Raw genomic sequence first — 18,733 nt, 5'->3', positions numbered from 1 at the left:
TGATTTCCATTCTGGCACACTTGGAAAGTCGAGGTTTAGGGATTCTTCTTCCTTCTACCATGAATGTGGCATTCACAAACTCTAAGGAGCGGAATGAGCACTCCACCGCTTCTTTATCTAGTTCGATGTATGGGGTCTCCGTGGTCACACTCCCTATGATATCTTCCTCAGTATTGATGATTACTAAGGCCCCATCAATAACAAATTTAACTTTTTGATGCAGTGTGGACGGTACTGCACCTACTTGATGAATCTATGACATCCCCAAAAGACAGTTATAAGAAGGCATGATATTCAACACTAGGAACTCGACATCATAGGTGGTAGGTCCGATGGTCAACGACACCTCGATCTTACCAATAACCTCTCTCTTGGTCCCATCAAATGCTCGAACCATATTCTGGAAGGCTCTCATGTGTGAGGTATCTATTGGTAGCATTTTCAATGTGATTAAAGGAATTACGTTCAATGCTGAGTCATTGTCGATTAAAACACTTAGTAAAGCGTGCCCTTTATAGTAGGTAGTAATGTGTAACGCCTTTGTTCGACCTCTCCCTCCGGATGAAATCTCATCATCTGAAAATGAGATGAGATTATCAGCTTGAATATTGTTCACCAGTCGATCCATCTTGCTGACTGGTATGTGTTGTGGCACGAACGTTTGATTAAGGACTTTCAACAGTGCCTCCTGATGTGCCTCTGAGTTTAACAATAACGTTAATATTGAGGTGCGTGTTGGCAAGTTGTGGAGCTGTTCTACAATACTTTACTCATTATGCTTCAGGAATATGTGGAATTCTTTAGCTTCTTCCTCCTTTATAGGTTCGTTTATATCCAGCACATCTTCTTTGAAAGGTTCAAGTGGTCTCTGCCCCATATTGTTATCACACCCTTTGGAAGTACTCACCTGGCATTCGTACTTCCATAGCACTTGTCGATTGTCCTTGTATTGACAAGGCCAAGGTGCTATAATCACCACCTTGGCTAGTGTTGTTTTTGTCATCTTTGCTTTAGGGGTAATTATCAAAGGACTACCCCTACCAAATCCTCTTTCCGATGATTCTTCAGTAGCGCAAACGTCTGCTTCTGGGGAATCATGAATTTCTTCATAAAATTCCAGCTCTTTCTTGTCTATCATGAGCTGGACTAATGACTTGAATTCTGGGCAATCTTGCACCTTATGCCCCTCTTCGTTGTGGTAACATCAATGGTTACCATCTTCAATCCTTGCTGCACGTGAATGGGGTACAAGAAGCCTCGCCTTTACCATTTAACTCCATACCCAAGCAAAAGGAGCTTTAACTTCCGAAACACTGGTTTTGATTCTCTTGCCGTTCTCGGTGGTGACTACGTTGATTCATGTTTCCTGATGATTGAGCAAGGGATCCTGGGCGACATTCGGTGTTCCCGAGTTGAAATGGATCCAATTCTTGTTACTCATTCGTTGTATAAGCCTCTTAAATGCGAGATAATTTTCGATTGAATGCCCTTGCACACCGTCATGATATTCACAGTGAGCGTTCTCGTCAAACCATCTCGGGTAAGGGGGCTTTATTGGATCCATAGGGTAAGGCGACACCACGTGAGTGTCGAAGAGCTATTGATATAACTCTTTATATGACATGGGAATGAGATCGAACTGCTCTCTTTCTTTACTTGGTTCTCTCTGAGCTTAGTTAAAAGTACCGGATGGTACAGCTGCAGTTATTTTTGAACTTGAGATCATAACGCCTTTGTTGGCGTTGTAGGTGTTGACATTGTTAATCTATTGCTCTTTGTTTTTCATGGGAGGCTTTTTACTAGAGTCACCTCCCTCAATTTTTCCTTGTTTAACTCAATCATTTCACCAGCCATGACTAGATCTGAGAAAGTTCCTGATGTAATAGCCACCAGGTGCCCAAAGTAAGGTGCCTTCAGGGTCTGTACAAACAGCTTTCTAGTTTCATTTTCATCCAAGGGTGGATGAACTTGCACAGACAAATCCCTCCATCTTTATGCGTACTGTCAGAAATTCTCATTATGCTTCTTCTCCAAGCTCTGTAGCATAACTCGGTCTGGTCTTATATCATTAATATGCTTGTACTTCTCTAAGAAAGACTTGGCTAAGTCTTTCCACGTCTTGATATGAGTTCGGCTGAGCTAGTTGTACCACCGGATAGATGAACCAGACAGGCTCTCCTGGAAGCAGTGGATCAGGAGTTGGTCATTTCCCCTATATTCGGTCATCTTCTGACAAAACATAGTGATTTGGGCTGAAGGGCAGCTGTTCTCGTCGAACTTCTCCAACTCCGGGACTTTGAATTTTGGTGGAAGCACCAAATTGGGAACCAAGCTCAGCTCCATTGCATCCACCCCATAATAGTCGTTGTCCCCTTTGACCATCTTTATCTGGTCTTCCAGTATTTTGATATTCTCTTCCATCTTCTTTGCCTTATCCTCCTCGTTAAAATCCAGGATAAGGCAGTCGTCCGGATGACTGTCAGGGTTAGTTGCAGAAGTTTGTATATTTGCAGCCGATACAACTTTCCCTTTTGTGGCAGATGAGTCACCTTGTAGTCCGGGTAAGATCCCGGATGAGACAATTACTTGTGGGGTCAGTGGTATAGCTACCCTCTCGGATGAACCTACCCAAGGTGCACTGGCCTGCTGTAAACTCGACAACTTAGCAACGATTTGGTTAACTAAAGATTTCTGGCTTTTCATGATAGAATCCAGGGTACTCTGACTATTTTGGGTTATCTTATCTTCGAGTTCTTTCTGCAATTTCGCCATGTTCTCTTCAATTTTCTCGATTCTAGCTTCCATTTGTCTTTTTTTTGTTCGAGTGTTGTGATGGTGATGTGTGTCTTGAGCTTGTAGAGGTAAGTTGGTGTTTACTCTTTCTGAGACATGTTATGTTAGTTAATACGAATGTAAAAACATGGAAAAATATAAAAATAAACATGAAATATAAAATGCAAAGTATGCAATGCATGATGTATGTAATTTAGTGGCATTGATCCAGAAAAGTGTCAATTATTATAAATAATTCTTATTTAGACAAAAATGTTTTATCTTTTAAGAGACATAAAAACAATCAAAGGTACATCCATACTAAATCCTCTAGACCCTAAACATCTTCTAGTAGGTTGACAAGTCTTCTTCCTTCATCTGTCACTGGTTGAATGCCTTGTTGAACCACTCTAGCTTCCCTTGACAGGCCGTGTAGATGACGGACTGCCTTATGTACTTGATCCAGGAAATCATGGATGACTGCGTCTCTGGCCTTTACCCTTTGCTGTGCTTGTTCCCAATGGAAACGCCACTGTAAACCTCCGTCAAATGGTACTATCTGAAGTTTGTTCGCTTGCTTCTTGAACCCATCTACAATGGCTTCTAACTCAGCTATTGTCTTGCCATCTCTCTCATGTTGCTTATCTAGATCAACCACCCGGATTCTCAAGCGTTGGTTCTGATGTTGACTATCTGCTAAGCGCCTCTGAGTCGTCTTCAGTTGTTCCTTCCAAGCTCTTTCATCAGGCCCCACGAACTTCCTTTTCAGGTTGTGAGCTTCGTCTTTCCAATATTCAGAGGTTACTTTCAACTTGGAGTTATCCTTGCCTTTATCTTGATACCCCTTTATAAAGTCTTCGAGCTCGAAACGGATTTTCTTTTGTTCATTCTCTAGTTTGTCTGCTCGATCTTTCTGAGTGTCGGCATCTAGCTTCCACTGATAGCGTTCATCTTCAAGTTCCCTTGCCCTCTGCTTCAGCTCATTATTCGTAGCTTCAAATTCTGCCTTTGCTATCTCAAGTTCGGAAGGGACATGCCTGAGATGTTCCTCCATGGTCTGAGTGTCCTCACAATCTGGCACCGGGATGTTGTCGTTTTTCCTTAATCTTCGCCACTCCAAATAATCTGGAGTAAGCATGTTTTTGGCATCCACGACATCCATCCAGAACACTCTCTTCCATGACTCGGCTACCTCTTTGATCATCTTCTTATATTTATCACCATGGTACACAAACTCTGATACAGATAATCTGTATATGGACAGGATAAACTGGTGTGCCCCATACTGTCGAAGTGCCAACAGCGGAGATTATCCAACTTTGCCCCATAGTCCAATTAGGGTCATAGTGCCAGAATCCCCACACCAGAAAAGAATGTCACTGTAGAACAACTAGTGGGCTCTCCAGACAATATCCCGGTCTTGAAGATGAGTGAAGACTTTCATCCACTTTTCCTTTGATGTGTCTTCATGTCATTTCATAGTGATGAACTCTCCCAAAGGTGAATATGTGGTGCTGAAATAGCAGTAGGTAACCTCGTTAGTCTTCCAGAAATGGTTTTGAATCCAGACTTGAAGGAGCTGAACACACCCAATGAACCTTCCGTCGCCAGTTCTTCTGTAATGATTGAGAGACCGAAAGGTCTCAGCTAAGATAGATGGTACTGGGTTGACTCACCTCGGGAATTGTTCAAATAGTTCCACCACGGCTGCCTCGATGCACCCCAAAGTCTTCGAAAAGATAATCAAATAATACAAACCCAGTGCAAAAAGGACTATAGTCTTCCATTCATCAGGATGGTTCTTCATTAGTTGCTTTATGTGGATCCACTCAATTCCTTCCCCGCTACCTTTGTGTCGGAGTCGGTCAGTCACCCATTTTTCATCAACCCCTGTAATCTTGGCCAGTCCATTATTAAAAGGTTGACTCTTGATGTGTTTGATATATGCCCTCTCTAGTCTGATGCTTTCGCAGTATAGTAGTGTAGTATACTCTTCGATAGTGGGCACCATGTCCTCCCGGTTAAAGGTGAAGCAACTATATTCCGAGTTCCAGAATTGAATCAAAGATCGGATTAATAGCCTCTTTTATGATGCAAATGCTAAAAAAAACAAACACGAAAGCAAAAGGTTAGTAAAAATAAGGAAAAAAATAATGAATGTAAAGAAAAAATAAATGAAAGGAAAAAAAAAACAACATAGTTAGGGTAAAAACATCCTAAGGTTTGAAATGTGGTTTTGGGGTAGGCTCTAATTCTCCATAGTATCACAGTTTAGGTTCTAAAAAATGGTACCCAAGTTCTCCTTACTGGTGCCCCCTTGGGCTTGCCAGACCCTTAATCCTGAACCCATTACAGGCTCCTGTGAACTAAGTTAAACTTGAGAGGAAACATTCCCTTATACCCGCACGGTGAATAAATTCACACGAAGGCGTCACTTTCACCCTCACTTAAATAAGGTTCAGAGCTCGTGTATAGAGCCTTAGATGGAAAATAAGTTTGGGCTGAAATCATTAGAAAACGGTTAGTACAACTATTTACTCGAAAATATAATCAAAAGTAAGCAATAAGGATCGAAATGTTACCGTAAAATTTAAACTTACCCTTTTCGTTAAAAAGACAATTGTAAATTACCTTAGCCTTACTCACTTACCTTTGTCCCCAGTGGAGTCGCCAAGCTGTCAGAACCGCCTTTCGGGTGGGCCCAAAATTGGGCTTCGACTTAGGAAAATAGATTAGGAGTCGCCACCGATCTTTTATTTTAAAGCAAATAGGTATATCGAATACCTTATTTCTTACCTAGTCTGCGTCTTACCAAAGATGTGTCGGGTTCGGGAGTCGGTTACGGTCAAGGAAGGATTAGCACCCTTGAACCGCCCTTTCGGTACTACGTAATTTCCAGTTGTCTTAATTAGGAAAGTTGTAAATTTAAATTAAAAGGTAAAATTACGATCCAAATTACTTACCTCCGATTTATTGAAACACCCTTAAAAGATATAAAATGTTAAATAAAAATGAGAATTAACAAAAAAAAAGAAAAATAAATCAAAGAAAATAAAACAACAAATGAAATAACACAAAGAAAATAAAAAGAAGAAAAAGTGAATAAAAAATAAAATAAAATAAAATAAAGAAGATGGAAAAAGAAAATAAAAAGATAAGAATAAGATATATAATAAAATGAAAATGAATAAAACGAAAAAAAGCAATAATAATATATATACATAACAAACAACTAATCAACATAAGAGGAAAATACACATAAATAAATAGATGGAACAAATATAAGGGAGATAATAAAAATAAAAAATAAAATATAAAAAAATAAATAGATAGAATATAGAAATAAGTAATATAATATAATATAAACCAATAGAAAACGGAAAAAATAAGGAACATAAGAAATATAATTATATATATATATATATATATATATAATAAAAATAATAGAAAATAAATAGAAAACTAATAATAAAAAATAGTGATATAATATAAATAAATAGAAAACAAAAAAATAAAAAACATAAGAAATATAATTAAATATATATATATAATAAAAATAATAAATAATAAATAATAATAATAAATAGCAATATAATATAAATAAATAGAAAACAAAAAAATAAGGAAAATGAGAAATATAACTAAATATATATAATAAAAATAATGATTATAAAAAAGGAAATAAATAAAATAAAATTAATAAATAAAATAAAATACAAAACATATATATAAAAGTAATAATAAAAGGATTAGTTTGAAAAAGATAAAATTTAGGGGGCCAATTTGAAAGGAAATTCGAGCTCAGAATCAAATTTGGGGCTAAAATGGAAGTTTGTAAACAGAAGGGACCAAAAGCGTGGTTTACCCTATTTTAAAATAAAACACGCAAGTCTGGAGGGAAAACGGGTCGGGTCGCAGGTCGATTTAATGGGTTGTATAAAACCCAAATAATTTCTTTTAACTCTCATTTTCCTCCATTTAATATGCTTCAAGCCGAGACCCCCTGTTCTTATTTTCCTCTCAATTGTTCATCACAAGGATGAACTGCCGCCGCTTACTTCAAGTTTCAGGCCACACATATATTTTTTAAAATCCCGAAAGCTTTTTTAATCCTTTTTTCCAAAAATCAAAATGATTTTCATAAAAAATGTGCCTTTGGGGCTAGATCTACGAAAGAAGATCCCAACCAACCCCTCCGTTCATCGGCAAACCAGTGTTTTTAAACAAAAGCGAAATGGCACATGCAAGTCAAAGAACAAACCGAAAGCAAGGTAAGATGTTTACCTATTATTTCACTGCAAATCGTGTTACAAAAGACTCCAAACTTGTATCGTATTTCTCTCGATATTTCCTCGTGTAATATTGTGATATTTGTGTACAACCGTATGTGTTCATTGTGTTGATTACATGGGTATTTATATGCTATTTTGTTCCGAATTTTCAGTGTTGTATTTGGACTAAAACACTTGTTATTTGCTATTTTTGGTGTCCTATAACAACATGTTGCTGCGCCCGAGAGAAAGAGAGCCGTGGGTTGTTGTTGGGGCGAAGGAATCAACAGGAGACTCGGCAGTGGAGGAGTCTTCGGGGTTTGATGTTGCGCCGCTTGGAATGCTAGGGTTCTGGAAACCCTAACTAACTGGTCTGCGTGTGTGTTTGGGGTCTAGGTTAGACCAGGGCATTCGTTTGGGCCTCGCATGATTTGGTTTTGGGCCTGCCAAAATGTAACAAATATGTAAATATGTGAATGATATATGTAATAAATTTTATAATGTAATATAAATTATAATGTAAATATATTATATAATATTAAAGGGAAAATTTTGGTGTCTTCAAAAAATAAGATAGAATGTGTTATGAAAACATAAATCAAAATATGTTATAAATGATAAGGAACTACGACTCATTTGATTAGTCAATATATGTTAAGTGTTACTTTTTTTATGATACTTTTAGTTTGGATACAATTGACATGTCATATAGTCCATTTGAGTTTATGTTAGAGTTTGAATTATGATCCTTATTTGATGATGTTGGAGGGAAGTTGTTGGTCATTGATGATGTTGGAGGAAGAGCATTCTCAATTAATGGACGACGATTTAGATAAAAAAAATTGCATCTATAGCTACCTATAATTCAATGGGCTAAATAATAACTTTATATGATATAAATTCTTGTTATGAAAGTCAATAGACTAAGTTAATGGATAAATATAATAATGATTCTATGAAATATTGAATATGATTATTTGGTATCCTAAACTGGTAGTAGTTAGGTATATGATATTAGTTCTTGTCATGAAAGTTCATGTAGTGATATATATCATTTGTCATTTAAGCATGATAAAGACAAGTTAATATGTTATGTTCATTCGATATGTATTATGTTGACTACCTCAATAAGCTATATAAACTCACACACTCTTGTTTCACAATTTCAGAAAATAAGTTTGATCGTTTTTTATTGTATTTAGGACGTTGTAAGTTACTTTCGAAATAAATAATGTATTTTTTTGTGTTTAAACTCCTAAAGGGTGGCATATATCTTTTGATTGTGTAATTAAATTAGATAATTTTTTTAAATTTAAATTCAAAAGTTTTATGTTATGTATTGATTATAAGTGAATGATTTGATATTTGTGAAGTCATATGTGTGTCATAAAGATGAAATGTAAATATACTCTAGTATAAAATAATTCATGAAGTTAAAAGATATGTGTTTTGATTTCATATTGCATGATTTATGTTAATTTGATATGTTAAGGTGCATGAAAAATCGACTCCATGAATTAATGCATAACAAGATGATTTCGTGATTTGATTAGATTATAAAATATACATACAAATAATACATGAAGTGTCTAGGTGATACTTAGACGTGGGTTGTGATGATTATATGTTAATAAACTCAAATATATTGTGCAAGATAAGTTGATTTGGTATGTTGAACCATGAATTTAGTTGCATGTTGAGTTTAATTTGATATTAAATATTGTTAATTTGAATTGTGAGGTGAAGTAGTAAGTAATTTGAGGTGTCCTAGAACTTAAGAGAATAGATTTTGAGATTTTGGGAGTTTTAGTATCAAAATTCAATTTTTAGTATTGACATTGGTGATTCTAAAATGATTTTTAGTATCGAAATCAACATTTAGCATCAAAAATGGGTGTTTGGTATCAGGGTCGGTCCTGACATTTTAAGGGCCCTAGGTAAAATAAGAGATAAGGGCCCTTAAAAAATAACTTAAAATTCAAGAATAAATTTCGGCCAATAATAAGTGAACAGTGCCTTAAGTTTTAAAAAAAACAATGCAATCAAACAAAATTTTATTTAATTCTAATTATTCTAAAATAAATTAAGGCTTTTTCTAGCTTACGATATCAAATTATGAAAATTAAAGAACCTAGGGGCTCAAACCTAAAAATATAGGCTCTAATATTAATCATTTTTTATTTTAATTAATTATTGAATCGAATAACCGAAGTGGTCCCTCGAGCGTTTACGCGAGGGCCAACTCGAATTATCCCCTAAATTTAACCCATTTAATTATGTCAATATCAAAAATCGAATCGAAGTTCGGGGACCTAATTGCATAAATTTTAAATTACTAAGCTAAAATTAAACATGAAAAGGGTTAAATTAAAATAAATCAAAAATTAAAGCTTAATTCGAAATAAAATAGAAGTGAATAGACTATTGACTAAAATACAAAACACGCACAACCTAAGGACCTAAACGAATTAACCCCAAAAAAAATTAAAATCAGACATAAAAAATGGAAAAATTACAAAACAGCCTACAGTACTAACATGTAAAAATATAGAATCCTAATGTCTAAACAACAAAAATTAAAGAAATTAACACTAGGACTAAAATTAAATGTACTTAAAATAAATAGACAGAATTATAAACATGCAAACTTCGACCTCGAGACTAAAACGAAACATGAAAAAATTAAAATTGAAATGTCTAAACAACAGAAATAAATACAATACGTTCAGGCCTAAAATTAAAAGAGATTAAAGTATAAAGACCGAATTAAAAACTTAAAAGACTCAATTTGAGGACTAAAACGTATCATTTCTAAAACTGATGGATTTCACACGCTATTATCCCACTCACAAAACACGGGTTGACTAACCCACTGAAACGCGGTCATTTTAATGAAATAATATATATATATATATATATATATATATATATATATATGCTTTAGATGAAAATTTTCCCTTATCTTCATTTGTTAACACCCCCCACCAGCACCGTTCTTCACTTCTCTACTCTCTTCTTCTTCAATGGATGCTACCCATCACCTCCTCTTTTTTATTTTTATTTCAAAACCCTAAAATAAGAACTAACCCTAATACTATTATGCAAAGTTCCCGAAGGAAACCCAACACTCCATCCCTGGACTCCAGTGGCTCGAACAGTTTCGGTGAGCTTCTATCTCTATTTTGTTTCGTTACTTGCATTTCAATTTCATACACACACAAAACATTTAAAAGTAAAGAATATGCATAATACCGAAAATTGCTTCTTTCGCATTGCTCTTTAGAAAAAATTGTGAGGAAAAGTTCCCTTGCTGTGTAAAAGAAATGAGATGGGGAACCCCTGTTTTTCTCCACATTTACAATTTTTTTTCTCTCCTCCTCCCTACCCCTGATTTTGGTTACATGTATATCTCTGATTTTTGCTCTCATTTTTTTTACTTTCTGACCTTGTTGATGAACCTTCTTTTATGCCTATGTTTTCTATTTTTTGGTCGAGAGCCCCCATTTAATATTGTTCTCCTTTGCTTCCCATAATATGTTGCCCCCACCTTAATTGTTTACTGATGGAATCTCTTTTATTTTGCAAGGAATTGGTGTAGGCGTGTAGTATGGCGTGGGTAATTAGTGGGGCGTGGGTAATTAGTGGAGCATGGGCAACAGTTGGGGATATTAAAGACATGGGAAAGTGGTGGTGCAGGGTATGTCCCCTATTTTTAAAAAAATATTGGTGCTTACAGGAAACAAGATAGAAAGTTGAGAAGAATGGGCCCCCTCCAAGATAGATTGAGAGTCATGCTTTTCCTAGATATTTATTTTGACGTGATTTTGTGCTTTGCGAGGTTAATAATGTTTGGGAAGAATGAGCCCCATCCAAACCTAGGCCCTAGGCGATCGCACTCCCCGTCTGGGCTCAGGGCCGCCCTAGCTACCCATCACCTCCTCTCTCTTTTTATTTCAAAACCCTAAAATAAGAACTAATCCTAATACTATTATGCAAAGTTCCCGAACGAAACCCAACACTCTATCCCTGGACTAATGTGGTTCGAACAGTTTCGGAGAGCTTCTATCTCCTATTTTGTGTTGTTACTTGCATTTCAATTTCATACACACACAAAACATTTAAAAGTAAAGAATATGCGTAATAGCGAAAATTGCTTCTTTCGCATTGCTCCTTAGAAAAAATTGTGAGGAAAAGCTCCCTTGATTACATTGACTGTGTAAAAGAAATGAGATGGGGAACCCTTGTTTTTCTTCACACTTACAATCTATTTTTTTGTTCTCTCCTCCTCCTTACCCCTGATTTTGGTTACGTTTGTATCTCCGGTTTTTGCTCTCGTTTTTTGCTTTCTGACCTTGTTGATGAACCTCATTTTCTGTATGTGTTTTCTATTTTTTGGTCGAGAGCCCCCATTTAATATTATTCTCCTTTGCTGGCCCCACCTTAATTGTTTACTGATGGAATCTCTTTTATTTTGCAGGGCATGGGCGTAGGCGTGTAGCATGGCGTGGGTAATTAGTGGAGCATGGGCAACAGTTGGGGATATTAAAGAAATGGGCAAGTGGTGGTGCAGGGTATAACCCCCCTTTTTTTTAAAAAAAATATTGGTGCTTACAGAAAACAAGATATAAAGTTGAGAAGAATGGGCCCCCTCCAAGATAGATTAAGAGTCATGTTTTTCCTGGATATTTATTTTGACGTGATTTTGTGTTTTGCGAGGTTAAAAATGTTTGGGAAGAATGGGCCCCTCTAAACCTGGGCCCTAGGCGGTCGCACTCCCCGCCTGAGCTCAGGGCCGGCCTTGTCTGGTATCGATGTCATACTCATGGTATCGATGTTGAGCCATTAATATTGAAATTTTATATTTGTTTTTAATTCATAACTTTGTCATATAATGTCCGATTCTCGTTTTTTTTAAATTCATATTTTTGGAAGGAAACTTTATTGATAAAAATATATATTAAAAATTAATGCCTTTAATGATCTTTATAATTTTTAATATTTACATTTTAGTTCTTAAATTTTTGAAAGATTAATAATTGGTTCTTGATCATTGTTTATATTAACGTATTATTAATGCTTCTTATGTTTAAGAATATTATGTTTGATATAAGTCCAATGTATGGTTTGTTAGTATAAGTTCAGATTTTTGTTAATTCAAATTAAGTCTCTAAACTTTTAAAAACAATTAATTTCAACCTTAAGCAATATATCGTTGTGAAATGATTAAATTTTATAATAATAACCATAATATGGTTATGTAATGATTGTGTGACAATGTTTGTTTAAGTGGACAATTCTCATAGTTCTAATATTTATAGATAAGTACTTGAACTTTCATGAGTTTGAAAATAGTCCCTAAGCATGAATTTAAGTTATAATGGAAATAATGTTTGACTATTAAATGATAACATCGAAGATGTGATTTGAATTGTTATTATTCGATTTTGTTTCGATGATTTTAAGTTGATATTATATATGTTTTATGAACATTTCGTTTTAATTTGAGTTTCGTTAACATCTCTGGCTCGATTTTCATCTAGATCAAATTGAGGATGTTACAAGCACACAAGTATTTTAGAGTAAATATCTCACTAATCTAAAAATGAGATATCAAAAAGTTAACTCATGTGTAATTTGAAATCATACCCTTAATATATAACCTAACATATTAATCTTTTTTTTATTAGTTTGAGATAAATATAAGGTAGTATTTGTTTGAAGATCTCTCAATTATTTGACATTAAACGCTCACACTCCTAACATTCCTGGTGCTCGAACCCAATACCTCAAAGAATAACAACAATTCATTTATCATCAAGGTCGTTTGGTTTGTGAAAAAAATAACATATTAACCTTTAATCAAAAAAGGAAAAAAAACATGTTAACCTTAATTTTTAGTCAACTCATTATCAAATAGAAATTAGTTAGTTAAGGTTTAGTGTCTAGGATACTAATTTTTCATTTAAATTCAGTGTAATAAAAAAATTGCATGAACCAATTGACATCGGTGACAAAGGAATTGTTGTTATTTCTTGAGGTCTTGAGTTTGAACATAAGAAATATCAGACGGTTGAGAATTATCTTTGAATAGATACTGCCATATACTGACCTCAAATTAATAAAAAACTAAAATTAAATTTTAACATTTGAGCAATACATTAACAAAAATCCGATCTAATGAAATTTAAAATTTGACAAATAACAGATCAAGAATAATAAAATTAGGATACAAGGATTAAATCAGCAAGTTATACTTGTACAAGGACTAATAGAAGAATTTGCATTTATCCATTATATAAAGGCTTAATTCTCAAATAAGTGCCTAAACTATGCGTTTTTTTACCAAATAAGTGCCTACAGTTTTTTTTACCCATCCTAGTGCCTAACGTTATAAACGTTACCCTTTTAGGTGCCCAGGTTGTCAATACCGTTAGTTTTTCCTGTTAAGTGCCAGGTGTCAACACTGATGATTTTGAAATTTATTTTTTATAAAAATTTTTTTGAAAAATTATGTTTATAAAAAACCATAAACTTTTCTTATATTATAAAACAACCCTAAAATACTAAATTCTAACATTAATCCACCGTCGACGCCTTCTCCGGCCACCATTGTCGTCGTTGACGTAGTCCTTGACATCATACTAGTTATATGTCATCGTAATTGTTGCCGATTAACCGTCAAAACCATATGGGATCATAATTTCCTTATTAGGGTTCGTGAGATTTAAAATGTTGATTTGTGGTCAATTGATCGTCAACCAATCATAATTTCATAGGGGTTATGGTCGCCGAGGGGAGGGGAGGCCGAGTGGAGCTTTTTCGACGATAAAGAGCGACGATCGATGTGGGTTTAGGGTTGAAATGAAAGTTTTCAAAGTTTAGGAGTTATTTTGAAATTTATATTTTTTCTTTTTATAAAATATATAATTTAATTTTTTAAAATTTTATATAAATTTTTTAAAATTTTATATAAATTTTTTAAAATTACTAGATTTTGACATGTGTCACTTAACGGGAAAAACTAACAGTGTTGATGACCTGAGCACCTAAAAGAGTAACGTTTGTAATGTTAGACACTCGGATGGATAAAAAATAAATTGTAGGCACTTATTTGAAAAAAATAAATAAATAGTTTGGGAACTTATTTGGGAATTAAGCCTTACATAAATAAAGGGTAGCACAGAAGCCAAGCAATCGAAAGAAGAAAGACTCTCGTGCTCGTTGAATTTGAAAGAGAAAGGAGAAAAATGTATCATCCAACCAGAGGTGGCGTTCGTGGTGGCCGAGATCGTAGGTTTCCCCGTCTTTTTTCCTCCTTTTTGTTTTATATGTTTTCTATGGTTTTCGTGTTCTTAGGTTCCGTAATTCAATTTGAGTTTAAAAAAGTAATAATTATAGCAACAATTTATGGTTCTCAGCCCTTTTGTTTGGATTTTCTTTAATTGAATGATAAGAGACAAAAGGAATTAGAAATTGAAATTTATGCAGCGAAGAGAATTTTGCGATCTGGATTCGTGGGTTAATTTTTCCCTTTTAACTAATTTTGAATTCTGAATAATTCATATTTTTAATGGTAATTTCAGGTTGGTCATATCATAGTCATATAATTATGAACTGCTTGTCTTCCTTCATCCCTATTTCTTTGTATTTGGCTGTCATTCTAAAGCTATAATACACACAATTTTGTTTCCTTAGAAACCTGAATTTTCTGTTCTGAAGCAGGATTTACATGTAAGATGTTTGAGTTTGGGCTTATCCCATAAATATAAGGGCAATTAATAAGCGTGAATTTCATGGCAGAAAACTTAAAGTTGAATTTTCAATTCATCTAAACTGACAGGCTTTTCTTGTGTAATCAAAATAAATTTTGCTTATGAGTGCCGTGTTTGAAGTTGAACAACAGTCGTACCTAATCTACTAATTAGTTACTTAAAACTAGAACTTACTAGCTCTGGAAATGTGTTTATCCTGCCAGATACGTTAATATTGAGAACAAGAAGCAAACTTCAACTTTATGCCTTAATTGTTGTCTGCATATTGCGGATAGATAAAACTGGGGAGCTATCATTATTTACCAATTTGGCAATTGGCATAGCTGACATAAAGGAAACCTTGTTTCTTTCTCATTTCTATCTCCATTATGGAACTGTTTTCTATTCTAGATCTCAATTTTTTTCATGAAATCTTATTAAAATAGTTTTTGTAGTTAGAACTAAAAAAAGGAAAAGATGCATAAAAGGAGGAACATAATAAATATTGACATCTTATGGCTTATATAAAAAATAAGTACCTAAAGTATACTTTATTTTTCATTCAAGTACCTAAAGTATTTTTTTGGTCAAAATAAATACCTAAAGTTATCTTTTTAGTCAAAATATGTACCTAAAGTATTTTATGTCAAAATAGGTACCAAAACTATTCAAACTTTTCATCTAAGTTCTAAAAAAGTTGACATGTGACATTAATTAAAGAGTTCTTTAGGTACTTGGATGAAAAAAAATTGAATACTTTAGGTACCTATTTTGACCAAAAGATAACTTTAGATACTTATTTTGACCAAAAGATAACTTTAGATACTTATTTTGACCAAAAAATACTTTAGGTACCTATTTGTTATATAAGCCACATCTTATTAAAAAGCTAGGAATTTCTTTATTCTCATTCAAGTCCTAATAATTTAGAAAATTCCAGTTTTTACTTTTCCAATATATATTTAATTATTTCAGAATTTTGAAATTCTTTAGAAAAGAAACCCCACTTTGAAATTCTACATTCTTCTGTACGCTCAGAATTCTGATAAAAGGTTAGCCAAAAAGATTGCAAACTGAAGACGCTTGTTGAACCAATGGTGTTGAAAAAATAAAAGATATTACTGGTTCTGCTTGTTGAAAATTAATTGAAGGAAAAATAAAACATGTCAGCATTAATGCATTTGATCGTATGATGAAAATGTTAAATATATATTTGTATATATTACTTCTCGATACACATGCATACATAGACACACACAACTATCATCTTTATGCGTATTGATCTGCTTCCTTTATTGAGCGAATTTTGCGAGTAATTTAAAATATATTTTGAAAAAAGAAAGGAAAAGAAAATTGCGAAGACCATTGTTGGTTTGATAGGAGTAGTGGAATCTCCAATTACTAGATGCTAACTATCCATTTGTTCTTGGCTGCCTATGAGCAACTTACCATTTTACTTAACTGGCCATTTGGAGAAGGATGGATGAAAAGAGTACAAAATGCTAGAATTTGAAGTACAGTCCTCTCACCCGGTTGAGGATTGACACTATTGATCTTTCAACTAGCTTTGGACATCTAAATTTTTTATATTTTGAGTGCTTTACATGATTTAGTATATCAAGTTTTGAGACATAATATTAGAGATTTTAGGATTTGAGGAATTTATATTATTTCTTTTGTATTTGACAAAAGTATTTGTTTCTACATCTTGTTTTCACATTAGTTACATGAATTCAAGTATAGCATTGCCTAAATTATATCAATTTCTCTTTATTCTCCATGAACTATATTCTAGGTGAGTTATACCAATGGGTATTTTCTTGTGACATGCAGAATTTAGCTGGGATGATGTAAAGGTGGATAAACATAGGGAGAATTATCTTGGTCACAGTATTAAGGCATCCATTGGGAGATGGCAAAAAGGTATGATTTTATCTTATTTCATTTTGCAGTACAAAGCAATTGTATTTTTGTAAGCTAGAGGGTGAGTGTTTATGTCATCCATTTTTTAATGAACCATACTGGAATACTGGGTGGTCTTAAGCAAAAGCCTATCAACTCATGAAGTTATTCTTTTATAGGGAAGGATTTGCACTGGTATACAAGGGATAAAAATTCCAAGGGTTCGGAGGCAGAGGCTCTAAAAGAAGAGATTAGAAGAGTCAAAGAAGAAGAGGAGCAGGCCATGAGGGAGGCTCTTGGACTGGCTCCTAAACGCTCTAGTCAACCTCAAGGGAATCGCCTTGATAAGCACGAGCTTTCTGAACTTGTGAAACGAGGGTCCACTGCTGAGGACTTGGGTGCAGGCCATGCCGAAGCAGCACGAGTAGACGGTCTTGGTTTCTCAAGGTATGTGAAGGATTCATATTATCTGAAAAATAAGTTCTCAAGATATGATTGTACAATAAGCAATGCTGTGGGGATTGCAAATTGATTGACAGGATTTTATATTATTCTCAATTATGAATTCCTTTTAAGAGCATAAATGAAATTTGCTGCTATTTCGGGTTCTAGGGAGTGAGGGGGGTCATTTTAGATACAATCTCTGAGGAGTGGTGCTAGATAATTTGTCATGTCGGATGTGCTCTGTTTGATCAAGCATCCCAAATGACAGCATCTACCAACAGTCCAACACCCCATGCCTTTTGATTAAAATATAGATCTGTAGATAGAAGTAAAGTAGGAAATTTCTGAAGTGTACGTATGCATTTAGATGGTTTGTCATCAACACTATTACAATTTTGTTTGTTTGCATCAAAATCAAATGAGCAAGGACTAAATTATTTGGTTCTATAGTATGTAGACTCAAATCTTTTTCTGGTCTATAGTATAATACATATATAAGCCTATATTTTCTAGTCTTACACTTGTCTCTGGTATTTGAATACCTCATGTAAAAGTGCATGGCTGCTGTTGCTATAGCATTAATGGTATCAACTCTTTGAGAATACCATAGTTCATATTTTTCTAGATAGCATGTCCATTTTGCAAGCTTTTGCCCTTGTTAACTTTCACTTTGCTCCTCTTTTTAACATTTTGTTTTGCACTTGCCTCAGAATGCCACGTCCATGGGAAGATCCAAGCACACTTCCGTCCACTCAGAAGGAAGCCTCACCTGAGATGGTCAAGGTGGAGGAACCTGTACCATCAACTGCAAACGCTGAAGAAGGTGAATCAGAATATGAAAGCAGCAGGAAGAGAAAGAGGCGTGAGGAGAAGCGACAGGAAAAGCACGACAGACATGAGAAGCGACGGGAAAAGCACGACAGACATGAGAAGCGACACGAAAAGCATGGGAAGCATGAAAGACACGAGAAGCTGTATTCTCGTGATTCAGATGATAAGAGAAGCCATAAGAAGGAGAAGGAGAAGGAAAAGAGGGCATGAATCCGTTCGGGATCGAACATCTTACGGCCACCTTTGTATTGTTTCCTGTGTTATGGATTGATATCTTAGTTTCTCTTCTGCCCTTTCTTCCTTGGTGGAATGGTACAAAATTATATGGTGTGATTTGTTTTGTAGTAACTTGCAAGAGAATGCAGACCTGTCCGTCGAAAGCAGGCGAGTTGAAATTCAAGCTTGAGTTTATGATGGCATATCATGTTATGTTGCAATTATTCGGGCTCGGATCACTTATTCTATCTCTCAGGCGTAGTTGAAAAAAATTGGACCGATTGATTGACCGGTTCAAACAGAGGTTTATCAGGTCTAGTGCCATGTCGAATCAGATATTACTTTGGATCTTCGAAAAACCAAATCAACCCATAAGATATTTTTTGAAGAAATCATTTTCTTGTTAAAAAATTTAAAATACCCTCGAGCTTTCTCTCTCTAGAGAGATGGGAAGATATATTTATTTATATTAGTGTAAAATTAAATAAATTTTACATAATTTATTTTATGAATAAAATTTAACAATTCAATCGCTAAATTTTATGT

The 18,733-nt window shown here is 34.5% G+C and overlaps 2 protein-coding genes across 3 annotated transcripts; one reads left to right on the top strand and one right to left on the bottom strand.

Moving 5' to 3' along the window:
- Nucleotides 1–2,139: 2,139 nt before the first annotated feature.
- On the bottom strand, nucleotides 2,140–2,805 carry LOC120154574. Its single transcript, XM_039166278.1, has one exon. The coding sequence runs from the start codon at nucleotides 2,803–2,805 to the stop codon at nucleotides 2,140–2,142; it is 666 nt and encodes a 221-aa protein (XP_039022209.1).
- Nucleotides 2,806–14,205: 11,400 nt separating this feature from the next.
- On the top strand, nucleotides 14,206–18,411 carry LOC120154559 (multiple myeloma tumor-associated protein 2 homolog). 2 transcript variants are annotated; one of them, XM_039166268.1, is made up of 5 exons: nucleotides 14,206–14,333; nucleotides 16,628–16,717; nucleotides 16,876–17,143; nucleotides 17,851–18,035; nucleotides 18,066–18,411. In XM_039166268.1, exons 1-5 carry the CDS (start codon nucleotides 14,291–14,293, stop codon nucleotides 18,179–18,181), a joined length of 702 nt encoding a protein of 233 aa, XP_039022199.1. In that variant the 5' UTR covers nucleotides 14,206–14,290; the 3' UTR covers nucleotides 18,182–18,411. The 2 variants fall into 2 exon arrangements, with proteins under 2 accessions (XP_039022199.1, XP_039022198.1); XM_039166267.1 differs by having other exon boundaries at nucleotides 17,851–18,411.
- The last annotated feature ends 322 nt before the right edge of the window (nucleotides 18,412–18,733 follow it).

This window comes from Hibiscus syriacus, unplaced genomic scaffold, assembly GCF_006381635.1.
Source record: "Hibiscus syriacus cultivar Baekdansim isolate YM2019G1 unplaced genomic scaffold, ASM638163v2 tig00111132_pilon, whole genome shotgun sequence".
NCBI classification, from domain to species: Eukaryota; Viridiplantae; Streptophyta; class Magnoliopsida; order Malvales; family Malvaceae; genus Hibiscus; species Hibiscus syriacus.
This window is presented reverse-complemented; position numbering and strand designations above follow the sequence as displayed.